At 38.3% G+C, this 27209-nt stretch overlaps 2 protein-coding genes across 8 annotated transcripts in view; one reads left to right on the top strand and one right to left on the bottom strand.

Moving 5' to 3' along the window:
* VSNL1 (visinin like 1) overlaps positions 1-10471 on the top strand; it is a gene marked incomplete at both ends in the record, with an annotated part of 45311 nt that extends 34840 nt beyond the window's left edge. The window contains 2 exons of one of the 2 annotated variants that reach the window (XM_084203295.1): positions 9139-9354; positions 10274-10471. In XM_084203295.1, the coding sequence (XP_084059421.1) occupies positions 9139-9354; positions 10274-10471 (414 nt within the window). The remainder of the gene's footprint in view (positions 1-9138; positions 9355-10273) is intronic. The other variant, XM_084203296.1, reaches the window with a different exon arrangement.
* A 4882-nt stretch (positions 10472-15353) lies between these two features.
* Positions 15354-27209, bottom strand: part of SMC6 (structural maintenance of chromosomes 6) — a 37693-nt gene continuing 25837 nt past the window's right edge. For 4 of the 6 annotated variants that reach the window (XM_084202526.1, XM_084202529.1, XM_084202527.1 and 1 more), the window contains 9 exons: positions 27086-27166; positions 26291-26461; positions 24063-24200; positions 23181-23326; positions 22384-22509; positions 21625-21730; positions 19678-19830; positions 17881-17978; positions 16266-16605 (listed from right to left, as the gene is read on the bottom strand). In XM_084202526.1, the coding sequence (XP_084058652.1) occupies positions 16497-16605; positions 17881-17978; positions 19678-19830; positions 21625-21730; positions 22384-22509; positions 23181-23326; positions 24063-24200; positions 26291-26461; positions 27086-27166 (1128 nt within the window). In that variant the 3' untranslated portion in view covers positions 16266-16496. Of the gene's footprint in view, positions 15465-16265; positions 16606-17880; positions 17979-19677; positions 19831-21624; positions 21731-22383; positions 22510-23180; positions 23327-24062; positions 24201-26290; positions 26462-27085; positions 27167-27209 lie in introns of those variants that run through there. The other 2 variants (XM_084202528.1, XR_014616037.1) reach the window with 2 other exon arrangements.

Raw genomic sequence — 27209 nt, 5'->3', positions numbered from 1 at the left:
TGCAGGGATCTTCAGCTGGTGCACAGAGGGAAACTTAATCCAAAGGAAAACGTGTAGCTACACTAAGCTTCTGTGATAAATAAAGCAGCAAAGAATCAACATCAGAGAAGCGTATTGCTGAAGTGCTTTTTGTTGTGTCTTCCTTACAGATGACTCCCAGTTTTGTTATTGAAACTTTGGGCACTGTAATGATGTCAAATAGTGCATGCAATGAGCTTTCCTGAGGTTGGAAGAATGGGCATGGATAGTAGCTTTCTTTTAAGCATGCATATTGATGCTTTTTTTGTGAGTATCGTCCTTCTCACATTTTGAAAAAGATAATTTTTAATTAAAGGTAATACATTCTCTCCAGATTTTAGAATTTGTCTTAAACTATCCCTTTTTATGATCTTACTGCATTCTAGTGTTAAGTTTTTCATAGACTGAGTATATAAATAAGATCTTGAAGGAACCAAGTGGCAGGTAAGCCCTTAGCTGGTTGACTTTTCTGCACTCTATTCATAGTGGGTTTTTTGTATCAGTGGTAGTTTAATCATCAGAAAAAGAAGCTGAAATTCAAAGTTACCATGCACTGAAGGATTTAAGGTTACATCAGCAGGCAAATGCATGACAGGAGGCACTCTTGCCTCTCATTTGCTGTGCTCTAAGTCAACAAGCATCATGTTCATAGTTTAGGTTTATGGATTTCCCTAAAATGTGCCCTTGTGATCGTGTCTGGTACCTGGAAGAGTGGATAAACCCATAGAAACCCACTGGAAGCTGATAATACCAAGTTACCCTGGTACAAAGTTACTGAGGAAACAGAATCTGTGGGTAATTTTCCCTCTCTGAAGATCCCAGTTCATGGAATGAACAAAAAGCACAAAAATCTTCATTCCCCAAGAGTTGACTGGAGTTGATTGGGATGAAATCTGGGAGGGACTCTACTCTGTGGTGTGACACTGTCTCCTTTAGCTGGCCTGTTCCCTAAAGAGGAGACACCTTTGGGAAGCATCTAGTTCTGAGTATCACTGGTATCAATATCCACATTTTGTCTCCATTGGCTGAGCACAGCCAGTGCCAGCACAGCAACAGCATGTTCAGGGAGATGGCATCTCTGTGTGAAAGCAGTCATCCATATGGCCCACGGGGAGCTTTTCTACATCTCTTTCTGCAGAAAGAAAAGAATACATATGATAGAAAAAAATGACTTGTATATGATGAGCATTTTCCCTTCTTGCACCATTTTACATAAGGAACCAGAGTGTGATGCTCCTTTTTATGATTCCAGACATCCTTTGAAAGTCTTTGTTCAGGACATCTTCCCCTTAGGGGAGCTGGTCTGGGAGGCTAAAGCCAAGTGTACCTGAGAGCTCTCATTGCTTGAATACTTGTGGTTTATTCCAGGCCTGCCCATGCAGCTTTTTAATTACCAGGAGGTGACACAAATGGTTGCACTGTTCCTGTCTTCTTTCCCACCCCTGTGAAAATCCTTTCAAGACACCAATAATTGTCTTCTAGCCTCTTTGCACTGTATTTTCTTCTTTCTTACATGTTGAGCAGCATCCAAATGCTGCTCAACCAAGATTTCCAGATACTGTGACTATCAATAACAGCAATAATAAGAGTTATCCATGTGGAACTGCAAATGTGCACAGTACTTCATAAAAATAAAAATGGGTTTTCTTAAACATCAGTGAGTTCAACAGTCTTGTCCCATTTCTAAACAAGAACTGATTTAGTCCATCCCCTTGATGTATGTCTCTATAGATATACACATATAGATTCTCTAGGTGTATGTATAGGTATAGATGCATGATCCCTTGCACCAGGATGCTGATATTTCAAGGTTTTTATATCCTGGTGGGCTTGTAAGTCTTGGCCTTGACCTTTGAAAGGGTTTATGTTATAGGAAGGATAGATATGGACAAAATACATTATCTTGGAAAGCTGTCTTCTTAAAACTGCACTGTGGTAAGAGTCTCTTTTTATTAATATTACTCTTCATAAGAGCAGAATTGGGAAGGGTTACAGAGGGATGAATCTCATAGGTCAGGCTGTACAGAATTTTGCAAGGCTACCTGAAAACCTATCTGCTCTCAGCCTCATTGCAGAAGAAAAGCTTTAAGACACACCTTGCAGCAGCTAAAAATGCAGGCCTGATTTTAAATTATTCAAGACTTCATTTCAGTACAGTTCCTCTGTGAATTGCTGGATTGCTTTCAAACTCAATACTGAAACTCAAAGTCAATAGGATATGCTTAGAGACAACAGGGAAAAAATGACCACACCAAGTTGTTGCCCACCTGTCTTTTCTGTGTTATGTCAACTATTGCTGCTTTTGCTGCCACCCAACTCTCCCCTTTTGGGGTCCATTCCATTCTCTTACCTCTTCTCCCTTTTGGGAAGTGTCAGTTCTCTGATAGGCCCAGCTACAGCCATTTTCCTTCTCTCTCTGCAGTTTCCTTTCTGCAGTACCAGGCTATAACAACTCCATATGTAGAGGAATTTTAGGAGGACACATTACATAAGTATATGAGACAGTCAGATATTTCAGGCACAGTATTTTTTTCTGTAGTTCCATCTGTATATTCATGAGATGGCTGTCTCAGACTTTAGTGACTCGTGTTTCAAATCCCTTTTTGGCTGGAAATGGCACTTACTGATGCTTCTATAGCCCTGTTCTTTTGGGAAATTTGCACTAAGGGCTTCACAACACAGCAGGCGTAGCATTCAAGTTAATACTCTGAACCTTGGGAACTAAAATTCACTGGGGGAAAAAAAGTCTCTTTCAGCAATGAAAAGAAGTCAGATGATCTTTACTGAAAGGGGGGAGAAAAAAAAAGGAGAGGAAAAAAAAGGATATATCCCAGTGTATCCTCCATTTGGTATGTTCCCAGATTCCTGGAGAGATAACAGGGTGTCAAGAAAACTGAATTTGTAATTAGGGCAGGACAGAGCCACAATAGAGCAGGATCCTGATAGCCCTGTGCTCTCGCTGACCTTGGGGTAGTGGAAGACTGTGCCAAACTTAAAATAAATAAAGTGTTCCAGTGCTGCTGCTCAGTTAAGGAAGATCAAAGAGAAATAACATTTAATCAGTGGTAGTTGTGGTGTTAAGCACTAGCAATACTAATTGTTTTGATGAGAATTCTCCCTGAAGATTTTTTTTTATTAGCACTGAGTAATAGCTGAGCTGCTAGTGTATTGACCTATAGCACTACCACAGCTCAATTAAGTTTCTTATTGTCCAAATCTAATCAGAGAAAAGCTGGGATTGAAAATCAATTCATTTCCTGCTAGTTAATGACTAATTCCCCACAAATGTGAATATAAAGATTAACTTTTCATGTTGAATGTTTTTTTAGAGGTAGACCCTGCCAGATGAGTGTTTGTGAAGAAGAAGCATGGCTCTTCTTTTCCCATCCATCTTCCTCCAATCTCTTGGAGTATTCTAGCTATTTAGAGTCTTCTCTTAGCCTGTGGTCTGTGCTTATTCTCTGGTCTCTTAACTCGTGGCTTGCACAATTGAAAGGAGCTGCTATTGATAATTCATGGTCCGCTCCTAAATTCTCAAGTATTTCTCCATATTCTTCAAATGAGCAATTCCGTGGTAGTTAAACGACCTGCAAGACAGAGCAGCTTAGTCCTTAACCATAATGTAAGGGCTAGGCACAGTCTTTGAGGTCTGGGTGAGACACAAACTCTTTGCTGATCCCACTTCAGCCTGTACAAGTTGGGAATTTTCCTGGTGAATCAACAGAAGAAGTTCCATTTCTTGGTTCATCTAAATACTTCTTCTTTATGTAAAGAACTGACAGCTGTTTATAAACCTCCTCATGTTTCCCTGCATGCACACGTGTTCACAGCACTAAAGCTACTGAGCAGAGATGTGAGCAAACATCCATGAGGTTTGGCAGCTGCCCCCAGTTCTTGCCAGCTCTGTGACTTCTACTGCTGCAGCATCTGAAACCATCACAAATCTTTTTTTGTATTTATCCTCCCAGTGCCCCTCTGAGGTGGGGACAGCTCACAGATTTGCACGTGGAGATCTGAGTCCTGGATCTAAAGAGACATTCAGATTCTTTGGTGGTCCTCAAGATTATCTTCTCCAGAGGCTGAGCCCTGTGGTTTAGCTGCTGCTAGAACTGCAGCCCCACAGCTGTGGATGGTCACTTCTCCTTGGGACCCTCTGGCAGATTGGCCAGGTATCTGGGATATTTCTGCCTTAGGTGGGATATTTCTACCTTACACTGCAGATGTGCTGGAGAGTGCAGCAGTCAGATCTCTTCCAGAACAAGGACAGATGTGTGGCTGTGTCTTTTTGTGCTGGCCCAGTTCTGCCCTTGTTACATCAGTTTTACTAAGAGGTGGTGGCAGGGAGAGGCTGCAGCCCTGCAGGTGACCCTGTCACCAGAGTGACACAGCCTTCCCAACAGGTCCTGGCAGTCACAGCCTGGATTCCTCTTCCCCTTCTGGTGTCTTAACAGAAGTGCAAGACTACAGTGCTTTGTAGTAAATTTCAATTTTTTTTTTTCTAAAGGAGACGGCTAAAGAGTAATCTTTTTTCTTATCTCATCAACTCCTGTGTTGTGCTGCTGGCAGGAATCCAGAACTTTATCTTCTTGGAAAATTAGTGAGGAGAAATGTTCTCCCCATCATCAGAGGCATTGTCCCCAGTGAGCTCAGTTCTGGGGAGCTGTAAGACCAGGCTAGACAACAGCTATCTGCAGCTGGGTTCAACTTTAAGAGGTTTGCTCTTACAAAATACCTGTCTGAGCTTCCAAAAGCAGCCAAACCTTCTGATTCTCAAAGTGCTCATGTTCTTCACTGACAAAGTTAATGTGGATGCCTAGCAGACTTACAAAATAAAACACTAATAAAGTAGATAAGAAGAGTAGGTAGCTCCTTCCTAAAGCATAACAGCATTAAATGTTTAGGGTTTTTCCCATGAGAGCCAACTGCTTGGCTTGTTTGTACGTGCTGGCCCTTGACAATGGTTGTTCTGCTCCTTGCACTGGCTGTGCCCCCTCATTCCCCTTTCTGCTCCAGCTCTCAGCAGAGCTGGCAGTGCTGAGCCCCACATGGGAATCAGCAGCTGCTCCTGCCATCCTCTCCTGGCCTGGGCTACAGAGCCCTGTGCCACCTCCTGCTTTCCCATCTCCTGTTCTGTGCTCCAGCTCCCACACCAGCTCTGGAAGCTGTGACCTTACATCAGTGACCTGGGCATGTGTAGGCAGCATGCCCTGCTTTCTGTACACTGGTGACATTCTAGTTTTCTCTATTTCATAGCAGAACTTCTCTTTTAATAGAAATGCATCCCAATATCCCACGATAAAACAACATGTGGAAAACAAAGCACTACTCATGCCAGTCTATAGATTCACTATAGGATGGAGAGACCTTTTCTTTCCTAACCCCTCCCTATCATTGGGGAATTTGGGGAAGTTGATTTTGAGGGTTTTTTTCTTTAGCCATGCTAAAATTTTGTTTTAGACACATGTTAAAATTTTAGCCATATGCTTTAGCATATGCTTCCTGCTTTTGCAGTAATTCCCTCCCAAAGATGATCAGAATGAATTGATCACTGGGTTGCCTGTGAACAGCATCACTTCAAAGAGGATAAAGCAGCTGCAGCCAAGCAGATAAATATTTCCAGGTATTTGATCAGTTTCCCCAAGAGTCATGTCCAATTTGCAGGTGTTATTCACTAGCTATTCTGATTCCAGGACTGATTGAATGCCCCCCAAACACCAGACAAGAGTCCAGAAACACAGTGGGAGCTAAGAATCTGCAAGACAACCCTCATACAAAATTTAGAAGCAGATTAAGGGATTTTTTTTTTAATCTTCCTTTTTCTTTTCTTAATTGGTGGTTGACTGTAGAGAGAACACTGTTCACACCCCAGCATGTTGATCTAACTGGTTAGAAAATACACAGGCCAAGCAAGAGATGAATCCTAGAATGGTTTGGGTTGAAAGGGGCCTTACAGATCATCTAGTTCCAACCTCCTGGCATGGGCAGGGACGCCTTTCTCTAGACCAGGGAGGGCTGTCACTAGATGAGGCTAGAGAAGCAGAAACAAAGGAATGAACAGTGTTGGGTCACCCATGGAACTGGCTGGTATAGTTTGGCCAAAAAGGGTAAATGAGGAGACAATGCTGCTGCATGGAGGGCCCTTCTCAGTGGCAGGTTGCAGTAGAAGGGAACTCATTGCTCTCAAATGGAGATTGATCACCTGGTCAAGGCTTTGCATGCAACACTGAAAGCTGAAGCTGTATCTGAAAATCCCAGTTGTGTTTCTTTACTTTTTTTCTGAAATATTCACTGAGCTCATGCAAGAGGCAAACTAAACAACCCTCCTCATATTCCCTCTGACAAAAACTTGGTGTTTGTCTTTCAGAGATCCGTCTCCCATTGTCACTTGGCTTAGGCTGCTCTGAAAGTAGTTAAAGCCTGTGCCTTTATACTTTGCTAAGGTCTCGCTGTGTTTTAATAGTCAAAAAATGTTTTACCAGAGCTGGCATCTTTTGCTCTGTAATTGTTTTAGTTTTCTTTACTTCATGTCTTATTTATGAATAGGCCAATGGAAATCTTCAAGTAGGTTTCTAAACAAGTTTTGACAATGTTTTTGGGTTGTTCTGAGCTAAAAATAATACAAATCAGCAGGTACAGACTGGAGAACAGTGCTTTCAGTCCCTAAAGGACATTTTACTGCATTTACTCCCTACAGGAAGACAAATAGGAAAAAAAAAAAATTAAAAACAGGTAACAGTTCCATATGATGCTGTAAAGGCCAAGACTTAGCTGAGCAGTGCCAGTCTTCTTCACCTCAAAAAAGAAAAAAAGCATGGTCTTGTCAGTGATAAAAAATTAGAAGGATGTTTTCCTAGCTGCTACGTGAGGCTAATGGTTTGACCAGCAAAGAGGTAGGCACAGCTTGCTGATGCTGCTCCAGTGGGAGACAAAAATATGTTCCAGAACAACTTAAAAATGGTTTTCAGGATCTCCAGCAACTGACCCAACCTAATTCCCCACTTTGTTCTTGGACTCCTATAGGTTTTTGGGTGTCTGACACTTCTTCCCCTTTTGTGTAGGTGTGCTTTTCCTCTGTACTTTCATTCTTTGGTCTCACCAGTATGTTTGCACCATTTCTGTATTTTGGTTTTCTGGACAGTGAAAAGAACAGTCTCAGTTCCTTCCAGGTATTTACCTTTCTTTTATAGAGACTGTAGAGTGACAGTCACAGGAACAGAGATCAGGCAGCATCCTCAGCAGCGGTCAGCTCTGAGCAAAAATACTTGGAAAGACTGAAATTTGAAGTGTTTTGTTCTGTTACACATGCACAACAGGATAGTGTCATCAGCAAAGATTTAAAAAGCTAAAGATTTGTCCTTTCAGCTTTGAACAGCCAGCAAACTCTCAAGAAAAAAAGGTGGGGGACATGGAATTCATGGTGTAATACAGGCCATGAGAGCCATTTCTTAACCTCTCAGCAGGGGACTGGAGAAGTGCACATTCTACACATACACATAAAATTAAATATCACCTATGTTAACATTTGGAGCTGGAACAGGAATTGGAGGGAGAGCTGGGTCATGGACAAGAGAAAGTGATGAGGAACCTGAAAATAACATCCAGGTTTTGGAAAACATTTGCAAACTTTGTTCTGACCCTGAATGCCAGGCGGTGAGCCCAAGGAGCCTTCCCATGGAGGAAGCTCTCCTTGCTTTGACAAAAGGTGAGGTTGTCACTAGAAGAACAATTGAGCAAGGTCTGGTAACTGCACCCACTGAAATCCTAAGTTGTATCAGAGAACCTAAACATCTTTGTACCTGTGGATGAACCCAATCATGATCATTTTTAATGGCCAGAAAGCAGAAAGTACAGAAGGATCTGCAGCAGCACCTCAACCTCTCCATCAGTTACGATTATCAAAACAGAAACAGGGCTTGGGTTGAGTACAGGCACAGAAGTTACATTTTCAGGAGACAGTACCAAATGCTCTTTCAGAGACAACAGAAAGCTGAAAGGAAACTTTCAGGTTGAGACCCCTGTGGCAACACAGCAGTGGCTCCTGACGTGATCCACATGGCCACACAGTGCAAGCAGCTGGCTGAGCTCTAAGTTTTGCATTTTTAAGGCAAGACACAGCTCTGGATGGGGAAATGGAAAATTGTAAAATGCAGTTCCACTTCAGCTGTCACTGAAGACTTTCCTTCAAGCTTACATTTTAAATGCAGTACTTAATAAGAATTGGAATTTTAAAAAGAACAAAATAAGACGGCTCTCATATGGGGAGTAACGCGTGTTTATATTTTGGGAGCAGGAAAACCTCCATGAAATTCTGCTGGGAATATAATAACAAACATTGTTTGTATATGGTCCCTGCACTGCAATAACACTTCATCACTTTAAAACTCCCTTTCTTTAGGGGTGTGTTTTCTGAGTCTGGCCCACAGAAATAACAACTACCTGCCCAAATGTCTTAAACCATACATTTCTTGAGGGGAAAATATATCCGCTGAAAACCTACATGTTATAGTCATTTAAAATACTTTGTTAAGCTACAGTCAATTGCAGTGTTCACTGAAGGATATTAGGAAATTAAACATGAAAAGCATTGCCCTGTATTGTTTACCTGAATCTGTGTTTTCATCTTGTGTACTTGAACACTGGTTTGCAGAACAGAACATATGTTCATGTGGGTTTTTTATGCTACATGTGGATTATTTTTTTTTAAATAAATGAAGTTATATAACAACAATCCCACACATATACTTGGTTGCAACATTTCAAGGGCTGGTTAAAATTCTCTTAGAATGCATCCAAGCTTCTTTATTTCATAGTCAGAGAATATTACACACAATCTACCATTTATACTCAACTTCATTTAAGATTCATCTAGTTAATTTAGCTTTAAAGTAGCATTATATATATTTGTATTGTAGCTTGTGGAAACCAGAGAAATTTTTGTAGAAATAAGTTTTTAATAATGATTCCAGTGTAACTGTTAGTGAACCTTTCATTGCAGATCCTCAGTTTCCCACAAAGCTCACCAGCCACTCTTTATAAATGTTTCACTTTAGTGTTTTGCAGTCATGTCTAGAGCTCTCTCCTTTGCATTAACACAGTTCTATATATTATTTTATTTTGCAGTTCTTTCCATATGGAGATGCTTCTAAGTTTGCCCAGCACGCCTTCCGAACCTTTGATAAAAACGGAGATGGGACCATCGACTTCAGAGAGTTCATTTGTGCCCTGTCCATCACCTCACGAGGCAGTTTTGAGCAAAAGCTGAACTGGGCCTTCAACATGTATGACTTGGATGGTGATGGTAAAATTACGAGAGTGGAAATGCTGGAAATTATAGAGGTGAGATCAATGTGACCCTCAAAAATGTCACAACGTTAATAAAATTTGATTCTTTGCTCACACAGACTTTAGATTTTAGGCTCACCAGAGGCTGTAGGGTACATTAAATGCGCATCACACACATTAATCCTGCACTGACTGGTGCCCAAGTGGTACGAGCACACTCACATGTTTGTTAATAGATGTAATCTCGGAGAATTGCAGAGAGTACATATGTGCATATAAGCTTTTAAACATCCTAAGATTTTTTTTCCCCTGATGAATGGATTAATCACAAGAACAGCACAGGATTTACAAAGCCCATCTCAGTCACTTGACACCCATGAAATTATTGAACTGTAGCTCAAGTAGCTGAAGCCTTACTGGAGATTAACTTCAGATGATTACAGAAATTTACAGGGATAACAACACGCTATTTTAAGTGAGCTCTCACAGATGGGCTTTAAGATGACCACAACTTGTAAGAGGAGGGATAAAGTTTACCACCTTCATCATCTGCCACAGTAGTTAATACCAGATTGTGCCCACATGCACACACAGAAACCTATTTAAGGGCGGTGACTTCTGAAACCAATTATTCAGAATTTATGTGAAATATTTCAAGTAAACAATTGTTTCAGAGAGTTAGTTACAAGAATTTTACATTGTGAAATAGGAAGCCAAAGAAATTAATTCTGGGATGCAAAATGTAACCACCAAAATAAACCTACATCTAAAGAAAGTAAAATATATTCTTCCTTGTTTTAAGTATCTGGACTTTGGATCCTAAGAAAGAAAAATAAAAAAAAAAACCAAACCCAATCTATCTTTAGAGAAACTTGCAATCATTTTGTTGTTAGAACATATTTCCAGAATTTGATCACATCAAAAAATTAGGTTGAATTTCATGTTGAATTTTCCATTTGGTTTTTTTCCAAAGGCCATCTACAAAATGGTGGGCACTGTGATAATGATGAAAATGAACGAGGATGGCCTGACGCCTGAGCAACGGGTAGACAAGATCTTCAGCAAGATGGATAAGAACAAAGACGATCAGATCACACTGGATGAGTTCAAAGAAGCTGCAAAGAGTGATCCGTCCATTGTATTACTGCTGCAGTGTGACATTCAAAAATGAGCTTGTGTACGACGCGTCATAGACTGCACAGAAGTTTAATGTTCCATTCAGTTTGCAGCTATTTCCACACACACAAAAATTTGCTTGGACTACCTATAAATGGACTTGCTTCTTGTGTTTGAAACACTTGTGTGCATGAGAATGTCATTTGCTAAAGAATTTTAAAAGTATATATTATAAAAATAAACTGCCACAACGTGATGTGTGCAATGTCATTTCATAACAACCCTCTTCCTCTGAATCCTGTGCAGCAGGCCTGTGCTGCAGTGAATTATATTATTTATTGTTCATGTTTTACTGATGCTAGCTCTGTGTCTCCTAGACTGAGTAATGTTAGTGACACTGAATTCCCATGGTAATGTTAACTGTTTATTATAAATCATGTCACCATTCTGCTGTAAAGTAGTACTGGACAGACAGAAGGGAAGAGCTTCTCGGCTCCCAAGTCTGATCCACACGTGCTTGTATTGTCAGTGGATATAAATGTACTTCATTTGCATGCCTTTTAGGTTTGCCTTAATTCTTACCTCATTTGCATCCCTTCAATATGGAAAGAGCTATGTCAGAGGAATGCAGTATATTAAAAAAAAAAAAAGAAAATCCTGCTAAAATCAACCCTTTAATTAAGAATATATATAAATATATATATATATAATGTTTAAAATATTGTTTTATTGCAAGTTTAAAGGTTTTATTGGAAGTGTATTGATCTTTGCCAGAATTTTCAAAAGCTTCCACAGAGGTTGCAATATATATGTCCCAAAATAAATTTATAACATTTGACCTTTTCCCCTAATTCTTATTTCATGTCTTCAGCATGGTAATAAAAAAAGAAAAAGTTCAATCTCTTTAATTATCTGTCACTGCACACTGGGAAATATGTATTTATTATTGAAGCATGAAGAGAACTACTTTACACTCACTCACTAGAAGAGTCATATTATACAAAACCAAAAGTTGCAGTTCTTGTATTTAAGGCTGGAGCAGCTGTTGATGCTCTAAGATGCTGCTGCTAAGATTTACCAGCACAGCTACTAAACCTGTGCTGATTTTTGAGCTGTGTAAGTTAAATACAATTTATTTGCTCAGCCTGAACCTGGTTTTTAATGTTTTTTCCCTCCTGAAGTAAGAGACTTCCCCCTTCCCATCTGACACTAAACTACTCTGTGTTTAATATAAACAAACATGATGTTAAAAATCACTACTGATAAATTAACCATGAAGTATGATGATAAAGGAGGGATAGTGAGGAGAACCAACTTCCTCTTCAATTCAATTCTATGTGCACAAATCAATTTCTTTCTATCCTGTGACAAATTCTTCACAGCCTTGGGAAAGAATGAAGAACTATCAGACTGCAGAAACTGCAGATGAAGAAACTCCCTATGCCCCGTTTCCCTGATGCTTTAAACAGTTGGTTGCTTGCTGGATTAAAAGGAAAAAAAAAAAAAACAATCTGAACACCTTACAATTGCATGTTTGATATTTCTTCCTTACCTTATGAAGAAACAAGACCGTACTTTTAATAGCTAAAAATCAAACAATAAAACATGACACAAACTAAATAATTCTCTGTATGTTCAAATTTAAAAAGCAAAGCTCATCTTAAAATTAAAGGGAAAAGAAAACAAGCAACAAAAAGCAGTGTTACACAGCTTGCTAAGAGTTGTTGTGGGGGGGATCACAGAATCGATGGCTGCCACAACCACAGCCATGCTCTCATTTTTGGGTTGCTTTGTATTCCAAACAGCAAAAGCAGAAATGTCAACTACAATTTCTACACCAGAATTTTACTTAGACTACACATATAATAGGGAATTAATTAGCAAATTAGGGAGAAGTATACTTCATGGGTTTGGCCATAACTTATGTTATGTATTTACACATTCTAGAAATGACATACTTCTGAGAATGGTATCCCCAACTTGAATACTTCTCAGATTTTATGCCTCTGGTTTACATACATGAGAAGCAATTTCTCATTTTATGTTTCCCTGCACATTGAATTTATGTAGCTAGACAGGCTCTATTTACTTTAGTGCAGCATTAAGCAATGCACTGCCATCCAAAATGGCCAACAACTCAAAAACACAGTCAAACTCAAAAATGTAACATCAGCACTGCAATCTTTTCTCCAGGTAGCCACTACAGTAAAATCTGTATTTAAAGAACCAAGAATATGATAGTTTGGAGACCTTAGTAGGATCATTGCAAAAATTAGTGCATCTGTGCAAGGGCTTCAGTAATTGTTTATTCAGAATTAATTCTCCACCATGAAAATATGCTTCTAATAATTATACAGTCAAGAACACATCTTCATCAAGTACAGGGGTAGATTAGAATAAATACAAAGTACTGATTTGAATGAAACACCAGAATTGTTTCTACCTCCTCCAATATTTCAAGTAAGTCTATAAAAGCTTGGGAGAAAGCTGAAGTGTTAGCTCTGTAGGAACGCATTAATTTTCCTTAATCTCTTTTCTCCACACAACTCATTATAGAAGACTAATGAAGATAAATGTTTTATTCTTTCCTGCCTCTGCACTTTTGCCTTTTTTTTTTTTTTTTGATACTGAGGAGAATCAGGAGGAAATAATGAAATGCCATTTTATCCCATACTGTAAAAAGGTCTAAAACCTACCCCAATTTTATCATAAAATTGAGTCAAGCTCCACATGTGGCTCATGACCATGTCCTAGAATCAAAGAATTGTTTGGGTTGAAAGGGACCTTTAAGATGATTCAGTTCAAACTCCCTGCAGGCATTATAACAGGTTGCCCAGGGCCCTACGCAGCCTGATCTTGAGCTCTTCCAGAGATGGGGCGTCCCCACCTTCTTTGGACAACCTATTCCAGTGCCCCCATTACCCTTGGGCTGTCCAAGGTCTGCCAGGAGAGGCAAACAGCCTCAGTGCCTGGTGAAGAAGAGCACAAAAAGATCCCTTCAGCCCCAGCTGTGTCTGTGCAGCAGTGCAGCTTCCCCAGTTATGGATGACTCGGTGTAGAGCTCCCTCCCCTGCAGCTGCTGGATCACTCAAGCAGCTGTGTCAGAGGCCTCTGGACAGCAGGGCATGGTGAGGGCAGAGGTGGCTGTGCAGGTCACAGGAGTGCCTGAGGTCTCTCTGAGAGGCTGGGGCTGACAAAAAGTTCTTTTGCAGAAGGCGTGCTGTGATTGAGGAGCTGTAGGCAGGTGGAGGGGCTTCAGGAGGAAGTGAGCAGACTATGTGGTATTCCAGTGAACAAGCACCAGACAGGTTATTTACAGGGATGCCACAGTAGCAAGACTCCCAGGAGTCTCAAACCCCCATTGTAGTGGAGAAGCAGGTGGACTCAGAACCCTGCAGGGTAATTAGTCAAGGGTGTTTTAGTCAGGGCTCTGCTCAAGATGAAGGCTGGAAGCAGGTCACTCCACATACTGGGAGGAGGTTCCTCCTCCTCCTGAAAACAAGGAGGACTGGAACCTTCTACAACAGGCATTCCAGAGGCTCTGGAACAAGGCCAGGTGATGAGGTGGGCAAAGGTTCTACTGGGACAGAGGGACCTCCTGAAGCAACACCTCCTGTACTCTGCATCAAGACCTCCTCTGATAGCAGGAAAAGAAGAGTAGCAGTAATAGGAAACTCCCTCTGAGGGGAGGGAGGGCCTGACATGCAGACCAGACCCAACTCATGGGGAATTCTGCTGGCTCCCAGGGGCATGGATAAGAGAAATTACTGGAAACCTCTCCAGCTTAGTAATGCCCTCTGATTACTATCCACTACTGGTTGTTCAAGCCAGCAGTGATGAAAAAACAAAGAGAATTCCAAGGACAATCAAAAGAGACTTCAAGCTGAAAGCTGAAGGATCAGAAGAACATGTAGCAATTTCCATAATCCTTTTGGGAACAAGGAATAATATTGACAGGAACAGGCAGATCCAGCCAGGTCAACACATGGCTCCAAGCTGGCGCAAGTAAAAAAAAAATTCAGGTGTTTTTTACCATGGATTATCTATTGAACACCTGTTCTACTGACATCTGATAGAGGGGGAAAAGAGCTCTAGCACAGGAAACAGCAGGGCTCATTGAAATTTAAACCAGCCTGGAAGGAGGAGAGACAACACCAGGTTTGCCAGTGGGCTGCGATGGCATGGTGTGCAAGAACTTGAGCAATCTAATGGGATCCCTCCATCTCCTTCAGGTTTGTTGGCTGCAAAGCACCACAGCTGAAATGTTTTTACACTAATGCACACAGCATGAGGAATAAAACCATCTCAATCCCAGGGATTTGGCCCAATCCCAGAGATTTGGTATCACTGGCATAAGTGAAACTGTGGGGTTAGTCCTGTGATCGAAGTGCCCTGTTGGATGGTTACAGGCTCTTCAGGAGGGACGGGCAGGGCAGCCATGGCCAGGTGGCATTGTAAATCATGGCAGGGATGTAATTTATGGAGCCTGCAGTTGGAAATGGCACAGCTGAAAGCCTCTAAGAATCATGGGACATACAAATAATGCAATGCCATCTTGGGGGTCACCTATAGACCGCCTGGCCAGGATGATGACACTGAGGAATGGTCTCTGAGGAACTAAGGGACACTTCCAGCTCAACTGCCATTCCCCTTATGCAGGACTTCAACTTGACAGAAGTCAGCTGGGAACACAACACAGCTGATGGGTCCCTTACAACTCAGCATTTTTTATGGATCCATGATTCTGTAAGGTGTATTTCCTACCTAGCTTCCATATTTTAAAGTTTAACACCGTGCTGCAACTGAAAACAAATTACACTACAAAGTCAAGTTAAAACTTACACTGTAATAAGATTTTATTGAGGAACTGCTTTTCAGTAAAAAAGTGCAGAAAATGCTGAATGGCGTTCTCTGAGTAGTCTCAATGGCTCTTGTAGCCACGTAACATCAAACAACCAAAAATCCCCCAAAACAACAATTAAAAAGGAAATGCAGCTGAACTCTAAAAAGTGGGGGTTTTTTTAAGAGTTGCCAAAAATTTCAAGTTCCTGGAGAAAAAAAAGAACACGAGAAGAAAAAAAGGTTAATTTGAATGAGTTTGATTTTGAAAAATCTGGTTCTTCTTTCTCCCTCTTATCCCCAATAAATACTTGCAATATCTAAACAAATCAAGTTTAAGTACTCTGGTCCCAGGGAAATGTGGAAGGGGAGAAAGGGCAGGCAGACTCAATGAAATACAGCTCTACAATGCTGTAGAAAAGTTCATGTATTACTTCCCAAAATTCTTATTCTACTTCATTCCTATATACTGGAAAGACTCGTGTCTCTTTAGTTTATTATAATACAATTAATATTTAGAGACTTATTCTGTACCTGGAAACTCAAGAGTGTGTAAGAACCAGTTCACTGGAATTAAGAATCTACGTTTATAAAAACACAGCTTGCTAGGTTTTGTAAGCTCATGTCCAAAGACACTCAAACTTCTTAAGAAAGGAATGAAAGAACTATTTTCCCACCAAGATAATATGCTACATATAAAATTTTCCCTTTTCTATTTATGAAAGTGTAAGTTCTAATAGCTGCTCATATTCAGCTACTGTGGTTTCACTGGAAAACAAATGAAACACATTTTACTGCATGTGTTACCACACATTTAAGAAATAAAGCATAGCTAGGAAGAAAACAGTATTTGTAACTTAATGCTAATTTTTAGTATGTAGAGACACTAAAACATTACCACAAGTATCAGTTCAAACAGTTTATTAAAATATTATTTATAGTTATACAAAATATATTTCAAAATTTTCAGAAGAAAAATCAGAACAACAGATTAAAAAATTCTACAGTTGGTAGCTAAAAATATCAACAGAACATTCAAAATTTTCTCCTCATCCAAACTGTGCTTATTCTTCTTCTGTGCATACACAGTAATCCTTTAAAAAATAATTAATAACAATACAGAAATTTCTTCCTGAGAGTATCTAACAATTTATCATCTTTTTCAGTATCAGGAAGCAATAACTTTACATATATTATTACACATTTGTCCTCAATATAATGCCATATTCATACAGAGATACTTATTGATCTTCATCTCCATCGTTCCTATTTTGGAAATTCAGAGTTCTTTGGTCTCTTGGAGGGTCCGGCATGCGGAGGATTCGAATATGGGAACTCGTAGGCAGAGAACTAAAAATAAAGGATGCATCATTTAAACAGTGTTTCTTCTCCAAGAATTTTAGTACTTCCATTTGATTCTTTACATTACATATATTCCTTAAAATAACTCCACCTTTTTTCTTTGACAGTTTTAAAAAACAGTAACATGAGGTGAAGTTTGGGCTTCACTGAACTGACCCAGGGCCCTAGTTGAGTAAAATCTTTAGGTAAAGACAAGCACTCATTTCAATCATGTGATTTCTAAAATTAGACTGCCTTAACTAGAGAAAAGGTACTTTTACCAAAACCTCCAAGTAAACAAATGATGAAATCCAAGTAAGGATACTGAGCCTTACAGATACTGAAGTAGCATACGCTATACACACATGTAATCAATCCCAACATATTAAGAATGAGCTAATTTACTAAACATAAATTCACACAGGCTTCTCCACTGATTATCCTAAATGGATTTTTCCTGAAGCTGCCCCCATATTTTTCTTAAATTTAATGTTTGTTGAACATGAAACATGGAACAATGTAACAAATTCCAACTGAACTTGAATTTCTAATTGTTTTCAACAGTAACCATACAAAAAAATCCTGTGTGTTTACTAGTTTCAGAAAATCTCCACAAAAGCATTTCCACTGAAATAGCAACAGATACCACCACTCTACTTTTTATATTCTTTAGTGAGGGAAGACAATTAGGAATAAATCAACTTCTTTATGAAGACTGCTTTAATTACCCTCTCGGGCTTCACTAGTTACACTGGGTTAATAGAGAGGAGCTGGCTGCACAAGGCTAGAGATATGACTGTCCCCTTAAACTGGGAATGGCTCTACCAGGGTTTTATATATAGGTTTTGAAAGAATTTTGAACCACTAAATGACAAATTTAAAACATGGTGTAAGTATGACTATCAAGATCAGCAACATTAAAACCCAGAAAATGAAATCAACTCAAATGACAAACCCCTTTTAAGTAGTATAGCATTAAGAGAAAAATCCCTTCTTTTGTTATTTTTGGTAGAGGAAAGGGACATACAAAGCTAAGCTAAGAGCCTCTTTGACAAACAAAACATTTCTAAAAGTTGTTATTTCAGATAAACTGATTCAAGTCCCACTGAATTACCATTATGTTAAAAAAGCCCTTTAAATTCACAAACTGCTTCATTTTTTATGTTCTACTGCGACAAACAGCAAAATTTCTTTCTCCTCACATTCAACTTTTTCAACTTACACTCCTTGCAAGAGAACTCCCTTGCAATTCTTGTATCCTGAGATAAACCACAAGAATATTACCTCATGCTCAGGGGGGTGAACAAAATGAACTGTCGATACTGCTGAAAATCAGCCCTCTCCAGAATCATGTCGATGGCAATTCTTCTGTTAACCATATCCTAAAGCCAAAGGATTTGTCAGGTAGTGGTACTGACAGTAATAAATACATTAGAAAGCATGATTCTAGAAAACCTACCAGAATTAATTGCTATACAGTCAAGGCTGGCTAAAGAAAATATCTAAGTAAGACTAATAAAAACCAAGAAAACCTGGAGAAACATTAGGGTAAAATCTAAAAGCTACAAATTATAGCCTGAGAAATTCTTAGACTGTACTTTTTAGCATACATGGGCAATGGAAAGCTTCTATGAGAAAAATCACACATTCATCTAATTATAGTGGTTTTCCATCATCTTTGATGTACATACATACTTTGATGTACTTCTTACTTTACTGGTATGCTGAGATGAACTGTATTTCAGTAGAATAATGTTTCCTGTAAACAGGAAAACAAAAATCCTGCCTGAAAAATCACCTCAGAGGATTTAAGGGCTCCATGAAACCTATGATATTATGATATTATGGAGCTTGTTTTTATTAGGATTATTATTATCATTATTACTATTTTGAATGGAACCTTATGCATTAGGCTCACTGAAAAGGATGTGCAATAGAAAGCTGTTACTAGGAGGGACCAACAAAGCTCTACTGCTGTGCACTGCTCCTCAAGAAAGCAGAGATCTCCCACAAAAACACACCATGGAGTCCCCATGTGGTGGGGCTCTGTGACTACACCAAGACTACAGAATGTGTGGCCAGTAAGGCTGCATTACTGGCACTGTGGTGGAAAGACAAATTGTGTGGAATAATCCACAGAATAGATGACATGCAAGCTCTTTGCAAGGGCTACAGTTCTGAGTATCCATCCTTTTCTGGAAAGACGGACAAACTTCTGCAAAACTATCTTTTAAAAGAGGATCTAAGATTTGAAAGTTGTCTGAAAAATGACTGTTTTAGATGCATACTGTCCTTTTTAAAATTCTTTAATAGAAACTGTATTATCTTTGTTCCCTCTAAGTGATTCTTAGTAAATAAATGACTGATGAGGGACTCTGTGACAAAATTAAATACGGCAGTATCAAATCTTTGTCTCACAGAAGTAAATATTTCCTCAAACTCATACCACCCTGCATATTTAATAAATAGGAAATAAATCTTCAAATAAAGAAAATAAATTTCAAAATGGGTTAGTGGCCTGTCCAGGGAAGCTGTGCACAGAAATATGATTTATCAGTTTTACCAACATTAGTATTTATTGTTCGTTATTCTGCATTCCAACATCTTGGAAACATGCTCCTAGCTGAAGTATGAGTTTCTATAAAATGAGTACCAACAGTGAGCCCAATTGCTACATTTGCTCTGAAAAAAACCCACACTGATCTCAAAACTGGCAGAAATCAAAGCACATGTCAAGCCCAGAATGTCCCAGAAATATGCAGAGTCAACCTCTGAGAAGCACAGTATACCATCTGATTTATTGGTTTTGTGCTGAACAATGGTTTGAGCACGTAACTTAACAGAAAGGCTCATATTTATGGATACCAACTTCAGAAACACAATAAACTTCAAAACTCAGCAAAGTGAACAAGATCACTAAGAAATTTAGTTTTGGGGGATTTTGATTTTGGTTTGGGGGCTTTTTATAATCTGCAGTTAACCATAGTGGTTTTAAATTTAATCAAATACAAGTAACATCCCAACTCTTTCACTAATTTATACAAATCAGAATGGAAGATATAGTTTAAGTTTAAACTATACCATGTAGACATCAAATTCATCCATGCATCTGAAAGGAGATTCAGAAATGTTCCACAGAGAAAGAATGAAACAAACTGTGGAGAAGGAACGTTCACCTCCTGATAAGGATCTCAGATCACTACGGGCACCATTTTCTTCCTCTCGAGGCTGAACCTTGAAATAAAAATATCAGAGCAATTTTTAAATCTGAGATGAAGACATACTAACAGAATCATTAAATTTAACAGCAAACACATTATACATGAATGGAGATCACTTGAAAACACTTTTCTGCATTTCACTGCAACTGCCATTCTGGAATGGGATGGCCCCTAAGCATTTAGTAACACATTTCTAGGATCACTGCAATTTCTTCAATCACAGTCATACACACTGAACAGATTGAAGGACTCTGCTGGAGTTTTGTTATTCAGATCTCTATTTCTAATAGCTGTTACACGGTGTTTAATAAATGTCAACATAAATGTTTACATAACAGTCAAATCCCATGGTTACCAGGTACAATAGAAAAGCAGGTAGCATTGATTTACAGAAGAATTTTAAATGAGGAAGGGATTCTTTACATGGAATACATGAAACATTGTGAACAGCCATTTGGTTACATTGATTATGATGACATCTTGTGGTGCTCCTTCTGTAAGATGAAACTTGGGCATTTTCTTGCCCTGCTAACTGCACTGCCTTTAACAAGTTAAGCCGGCAAATAAGGATTCTTTTGAAGTGGAATCTTTTTTTGCAGGGAATTGTTTGCTTTTTGCAACTTATATTCCTTGACTAAATACAGATCTCTTTTGTGAGATATGTGAGACATCAGCTATTTAAAAAATATATTCTGATAAAGCCAAGTAATGACTTCATATTTTATGGACTGAGTTTAGTTCTTCAGATACATGTGCTTCACCTGTCTGATTAGGACTGTGACATGTATTTATGTTGCCACTGCACTGTTTCCCCTTAATCCCTAAAACTGAAGTCAGCCACAGAAACAAAAGTAAATAAATCCATGATAAAACTTTTTGGGATGTATTTTAAAAAATACACAGAAAAAATACGACCAAAGCTTACCTGCATTAAGTTGTTTAAATAACAACTAGAGCCATTATAGAATCACACAAATACTGCTGAACTTCCTATCAATGATCGAGGAATGAATTATTTTGAAAGACTGGATGACCAATCCACATTTATTCCTTGTAATCTAGCAACCATTTAAAATGGCAATGTTTTCTGTCCTTGCTTGTTTTCAACATCCCACTGTCACCAAATGGGACAAAAGAAACTTATCCAACACCTATTTATTGTGATTAAGCAGACACTTCTTCACCGAGGCTTTTGGAAACTCCTCCAACGTGTCCCACTCAACAGAAAAAATCCAGCCATTTTTACATACTTTTTCTGCTGAATCATTGTTACTTATGTTCTTTTACATACTATGCATACAGAATATGCCCACTCCTAAATTTAGCAATGACTGGTTTTGCTAGCTACATAACTTCATCAGCATTCTTATCCTAAAACAATCATTGGTCATCTCTACTGAGGCCTACTGACTGGAGTCATTGATATTCAAACCAAGATGGGAAGGGTAGGGGGTTTCCAAGCAGCAAAACTGGTGTGCATGACAGTCTCCATAGTTCCTTAACCAAAACACAGAAGTCCAGCAATTTCTTGCTAAGGTTCCTATGGCTGCATATTTCAAGCACAACACTCCTTACATTTCTACATCTTATACTTCACATTTTTCTACTTGTAATCATAACTAACTCTTTTATATGATTAAACTGATTACTTGATCAGAATATTCATAACATTACAACTTAGTGTGCCACCTTCTGCAAAGGGAAAAACAATCTATGGTACCATTTGCAATGCATTTCTAGTATCTGAGACTAAAACAGATAATAATTCATTATGTATTATAGTAACTGGTACTATAAAATAACTTACTGTTATGGAAAGTGTCTCATTCTTGTGATCAAACATTATATGTCCAGAGCAACCTCGAACACGTAGTAAGTGCTCAAAGTGGAGTTTGCATCGCATAGAAAGGCTCCTTAAATCAAGCAAACAAACATTAGGGGAACAAGTTTTTAAATACATGAAAAAGTGACAACAGATTTTCATCAACAGTTCCACATCATTAAGTATTAAGCCCTCCTCCAATAACAGTATTCCCCCAAAATCAACTGCACTCTCAAGTGGGTGACATGAGACATACTGGAGAGAATCCTTCTGAGAAAGGCAATAACAAAATCATCATGCATAGGTATAAGACATTAAGGGACTGAAGCAAGAAAGAAGGGGTGTACACAGTAATGGAGAAGCAGCTTTTAAATTATAGAATCTGAATCAAGATCTTAAAAAATTTTCAGCAGAGAGCAGAGGAGAATCGTTTGGCCTAAAATGAAATTATAGGAGCTCAGCACCACTGATTATAATCAATAAAAATGAGTGACAGCCCAGATTATTTCAGGTCCTCGTGTGTTGCTGACATTTTACTGACCAAAACCAGCATTCAAACAGAACTGCCTTGGATGAAGTCATCACAGTTGAGGTCTTTGGGATGAAGGAAAATATAGGCTCCACTATCTCATTGCTTTTCCAGCTGTCAGTCCAGACTGCCTCTAAACTCTGAGGCATGGTAAGATTGAAAGTGGGAGCAATCTTAGGTTAAAAAGATTGTTATGAACACCGTCTCAAACTCACCTTAGGAACTGCCGATACACTTTGAGCCTCTCTGCCATCACTTCATCCAGCACTGCAATAAATCTCCTCAAGTTCTTCACTTTATTGCTTGCATCCTCATATCTTTCCTTTGCATAATGAAATTGCCTGTTTTAATTAACAGAAAGGTTAGGAGCAATATGCATTACATTAAAACTGAGCAATTGTTGTAAATGCTGAAAATCATTTTGATAACCAAAATATTCAAATGAAAACTTTCTTGTGAGAATTTATGTGAAAGCTAAAAGCATTTGGTAAGTAAGACACTGTTCACAATGAAATGTGGACAAAAATTAAAACTTAATTCTATTTTTAATTCTTTTGAAAATATTCTTTTACCAAGGAGAATGAATGACTGGTTTCTCCATGCTCAAGAATATCTGAGGGGAGTGCTTCCCTGAAATATACTCAACGAGCTTCCCAGCTTGTGCATTAGTTACTCAAACTAGAATTATGCTTAATCCTCAATGCATCACAAAACAATGGCAAGTTAAATTCATGTTGTTGTAACTGGGATACTTCAAAACACTAAGAGGGTATCTGATTACTGGTAATATCACATATATAGCACAGATGCTGCTTAAAATCACTGGAAGGTATTTCAGGACTCTTTAGCCTGTTCAGTACTGGGAGGATCAGTACAAAACATTTCTACAGCTTCATAGAAAGCTTAAGTAGTAAAAACACACATAAACACGTAGTGAGTCAGTAAGAAAACTCTTCTTTCCCCTCTCTTTTCCATCCCACCTGAACTGTTTTAGACAGTAAAGATGACTTACTGGATTATTTCTTCTCTGTTTCCACGGTGACTGCTTTCTAAATTTATCTTCTCTCTCAAGCGATTCATTTCTGCATCAAGACTTTTAACAGTTCTGCTGACCTTGATGGGCTCTGAGAAGATTTGCCTTGCTTTTGCCATTTTTTCCTAAAGGAATGTTTGAAACTCAAATAATTGTCACATTTTTCAAAAATCTGTTTAGTCTTCCCAACAAGTATTTTATGCTACAAACTCCAAGCAAGAACAATATTTTTGTGTTCTGTTTTCATTACAGCAAACCCAGTTAACAATTTTATTGACAACATTTATACATGAGTAGTTATTTCAGTGCCAAGAACTGTATCCAAGATTTTTAAAACAATCACAGTTATTTAACTAATGCAGACAAATAAGGAACCAAAATCACCATATTTAAATAGGGCAGTCTTCCAAAAGTCTTTATGGATGCGATTTCAGAGTTATTTAATAAAGCTAGATTAGGTAAGTCTTCAAAAGACCAGATATGAGGCCTGTACAAGGAAAACCCTACCACCCAAGAAACCAAAACAATATTATTCAATTTAACTTAAGCCACTAATTTTAAGTAATTTTAATCTTCTCATTGCAAAAGATGGCAGAAATGTTCCTAGATGGATGAACCCTAATTTATCTGTCAAGAGAGAACTGGTGTCCTATCAGAAAAAAAGAGGTCTCAATTCACTTATACAAAATTACTTTACTAGCTTTACATAGCCAGTGTAGGACATAGCTGAGAGAATACTCAGTGCAGCTGACTATATTAATATGGTCTGTATGTTATACAAGTGGAATGATTTATAATTAAATATTAGAAGAATCATGACCATCTGACTTCAATAGCTAAAAAAAACCCCACCACACATACCTCTAATTCCTTTTCTTTGGAAACTAGTAAATCTTTGTGCTTATTTATGCAAGCCACGTGTTCTTTCTGTTTGTCTTCATAGTGCTGCAAATGGCGTTTACTGTTTTCCACTTCTGACTCAGCCTGGTTTAATTCAGCCTGTTTGGAACAAATCACGATGAGAGCTGTTTGGGGTAGATTCCTGAGAATCTCTCTAGTGTTTACTGAATTCTCACAGGTTGTTCTAACTTACTTTGCTTTCAGTAACACTACTTCTAGAGTCTCAGAGCTTTAACAGCAGCTTATGAGAAAGTCTATGTTCAATTCTGACAAGGAACAAATACATGCAATGATTTTAGGAATTATATCTTGAGGTGATGTTTTAATCTTTAAAAAAAGCTATACTTTCTCCTAAAGCTCAAAAAAGTGCATTTATTTTTTACACTACATTCTATCTGGAACTTCAGATGCCTGTGTGATATCAGCCAGAACTGCATTTCTGTGTGGAAATTCAGTATCCTGCTACACCTGGAATATAAAATCATAGAATCATAGCATAGTTAAGGTTGGAACCTTTGAGAATATTAAGTACAACCATCAACCCAAAACCACCACTAAACCAAATCCTCCAGTGCAACAGCCATAGGCTTCCAGGGATAGTGATTCCACCACTTGCCTGGGCAGCTTGTTCCAATGGGTTACAACCCTTTCCATGAAGTTTTTTTCTCCTCATATCTAAAGTAAACCTCCCCTGGTGCAATTTGAATCCATTTCCTCTCCTTCTGTCACCCACTTGTTACCCAGAAGAGACTGAGCCCCAAACCCCTACAACCTCCTTTTAGGTGGTTGTAGAGACTGGGAAGGTCCCCCTCGAGCCTTCTTTTCTCCAGGCTAAACAGCCACAGCTCCTCCCTCAGCTGCTCCTCACAGGAGCTGTGCTCCAGACCCTTGACCAGCAACCTCTATTCTATGTAAGTACTGATACTGTTGAAGGGATATATCTTTCCAGAGAAGCAAAGGTATAAAGGATAACATAAATTAAGACATATTTTCTTCTTCATCCCTGTCAACCAGATGGCTTGTCTTAACAAAAATAAAAAACACCAAACCAAACAGAAAAAAAACCCGAAAAAACAACTCAAAAACCCCAGAACAACAAACAAGAAAACCAACCATCACCAACAACAGCATATGCTCTTACTTTTTTCCAATTCTATCTTAAAACCACAACTTGCTATATGTCAACAGTTAATTAAACAAATGTAGAACACCTAACAACACATCTGATTTAAAACCTCTTAGGAATTTCAGTGCTTCCCTCAATTGCATTCAGTACTCTAAATAACAAGCAATAATGTTTTCATATTCTGAATAAATCTCTTCTCTTTCCATACAGAATAGTTCTTTTTAAATAGAGAATATCTCTAGAATTTCCATATTAGATACATTAGAACTAACACATTTATCCATTGCTTTGCTGCCATGTTTCCTTACTCTTTTTGTCTGCTCTTTTAATTTGGGCTAACTACACAGCAATTTACAGTTTAAATGAAACATGTAAGAGATTGCCATAGTCATCTTTAAAGTTATCTTCATTTCATCCTTTCACAAGTTTACAGCACTATAAATGTCCTGAACTCTTATACCTATTTTCTATTTTCAAACCGTAAGTTCTTCTTGCCAAAGTGAGATTGCCTTCCATTTGCCAATATCAAATTTTGCCTATCACCATTCTGCTATTTATCTTAAGTCTTGCTATTTTTCTTCCATTTCCAGGTGCCTTTTGTAGTCTTGTATAATTAAAACTATATACTGGCACCTTCTGTGATTATGTAACTTCATAAAATAACCACCAATTCATATAGAACTTCAAATGATATTCTGAGAAATAAATTGTTATGAACATTCTTAGCCAAGGTTTCTTAGAAACAAAACAAAAAATATGATGCATGAGAAAGGAAAGTCAAGGAAACTGGTTTTCCTGCCTTTTCACTCCATGACTAAAGATACCTGGAAATGAACTCTTTTTAAACATAAAACACTACAGTGACTACACATAACAATCAACTTCAAAAATTGCCAAGCTTATTTCCCAACATGTTCTAGATGGAATGCTCCATTTCCATTTTCTAGGTAGACCTTAAGTATATCAGGCAATAAAAAGTTCTCCTGCCTCACCTCTTCTCAACCTCATTCACCTTGACACACAAATTGAACAAATCAAAAATACAATATAAAATTATTGCTACCTTGATTGGGCCAGCAATTTCTTCCACTTGATGAATTTTTTCTTTCACCTCTTCTAATTTTTTTTCAGCTGCTTGGAGACTGTTTTTCAGTTCTTCCAATTTTCTGCTTTGTAGCTGCATGTCTTGTTTCACAGATTCCATCCTACCCTTATTTTCTTCAGCTTCGTCTTGCTGTCAAAAGGTATTAGAGTTAAGAAAAATAGAGACATATTTGTAAACTACTGTACCAGATTTTTTTACTATCAGTATTAGGGTACAGTATTACATGAAGTACTCTGTAACTCTAGTAAGGACAGGAGCAGCTCAATGTAATTGTCTCTAAAGCCTGACAAGAATAGAACTTACAAATCTTGTAGGAGACCACTAAATCAAACTGCAAAATGAAAGTGGAACTTCATATTTATGTGACTGATAATTAAAAGGATTTTATTTTGAAGTTGTGATGGAAAGACTGAAAAGAACAACGTAACTTCCCTCTGGATCTATGGCCAATATACATCCAATATACAATGCAATGCAGGAAGAGTAAGTGAATTGTTGTTGTCTCCTAGAAAATAACATCATTCCTATGAATTATCATCATAAATACTTTCTGATTCAAAAAGACAAATATTGCAAAATCTGGGGGAAAAAACCGAATTACCAAAAATAAAATCACTCAATTTACAGAAATGTTTAAAATTATGCTGAGTGTCCCATTCCTCACTATCCAACTTTGCATATTTCAAAGCACTGCCAACATTAAAAGACGTTATCCATACGCTGATTAGACATAATTGCATAATCTGTTCTTACTAATATATGGATGTCTGCTGACTGATGCTCTTCCACGTTTTCAAGATCTGCTATCTCTGCATTTGCTGTTCTTATTTTTACCTGGGAAGAAAAAGAAAATACATGTTCTGGAGCTTAACTAAAG

The sequence above is a fragment of the Fringilla coelebs genome (assembly GCF_963513975.1).
Source record: "Fringilla coelebs genome assembly, chromosome: 3".
Taxonomy (NCBI): domain Eukaryota; kingdom Metazoa; phylum Chordata; class Aves; order Passeriformes; family Fringillidae; genus Fringilla; species Fringilla coelebs.
Note: the sequence above shows the minus strand (reverse complement) of the source record. Positions and strands in the feature narration are given on the sequence as shown.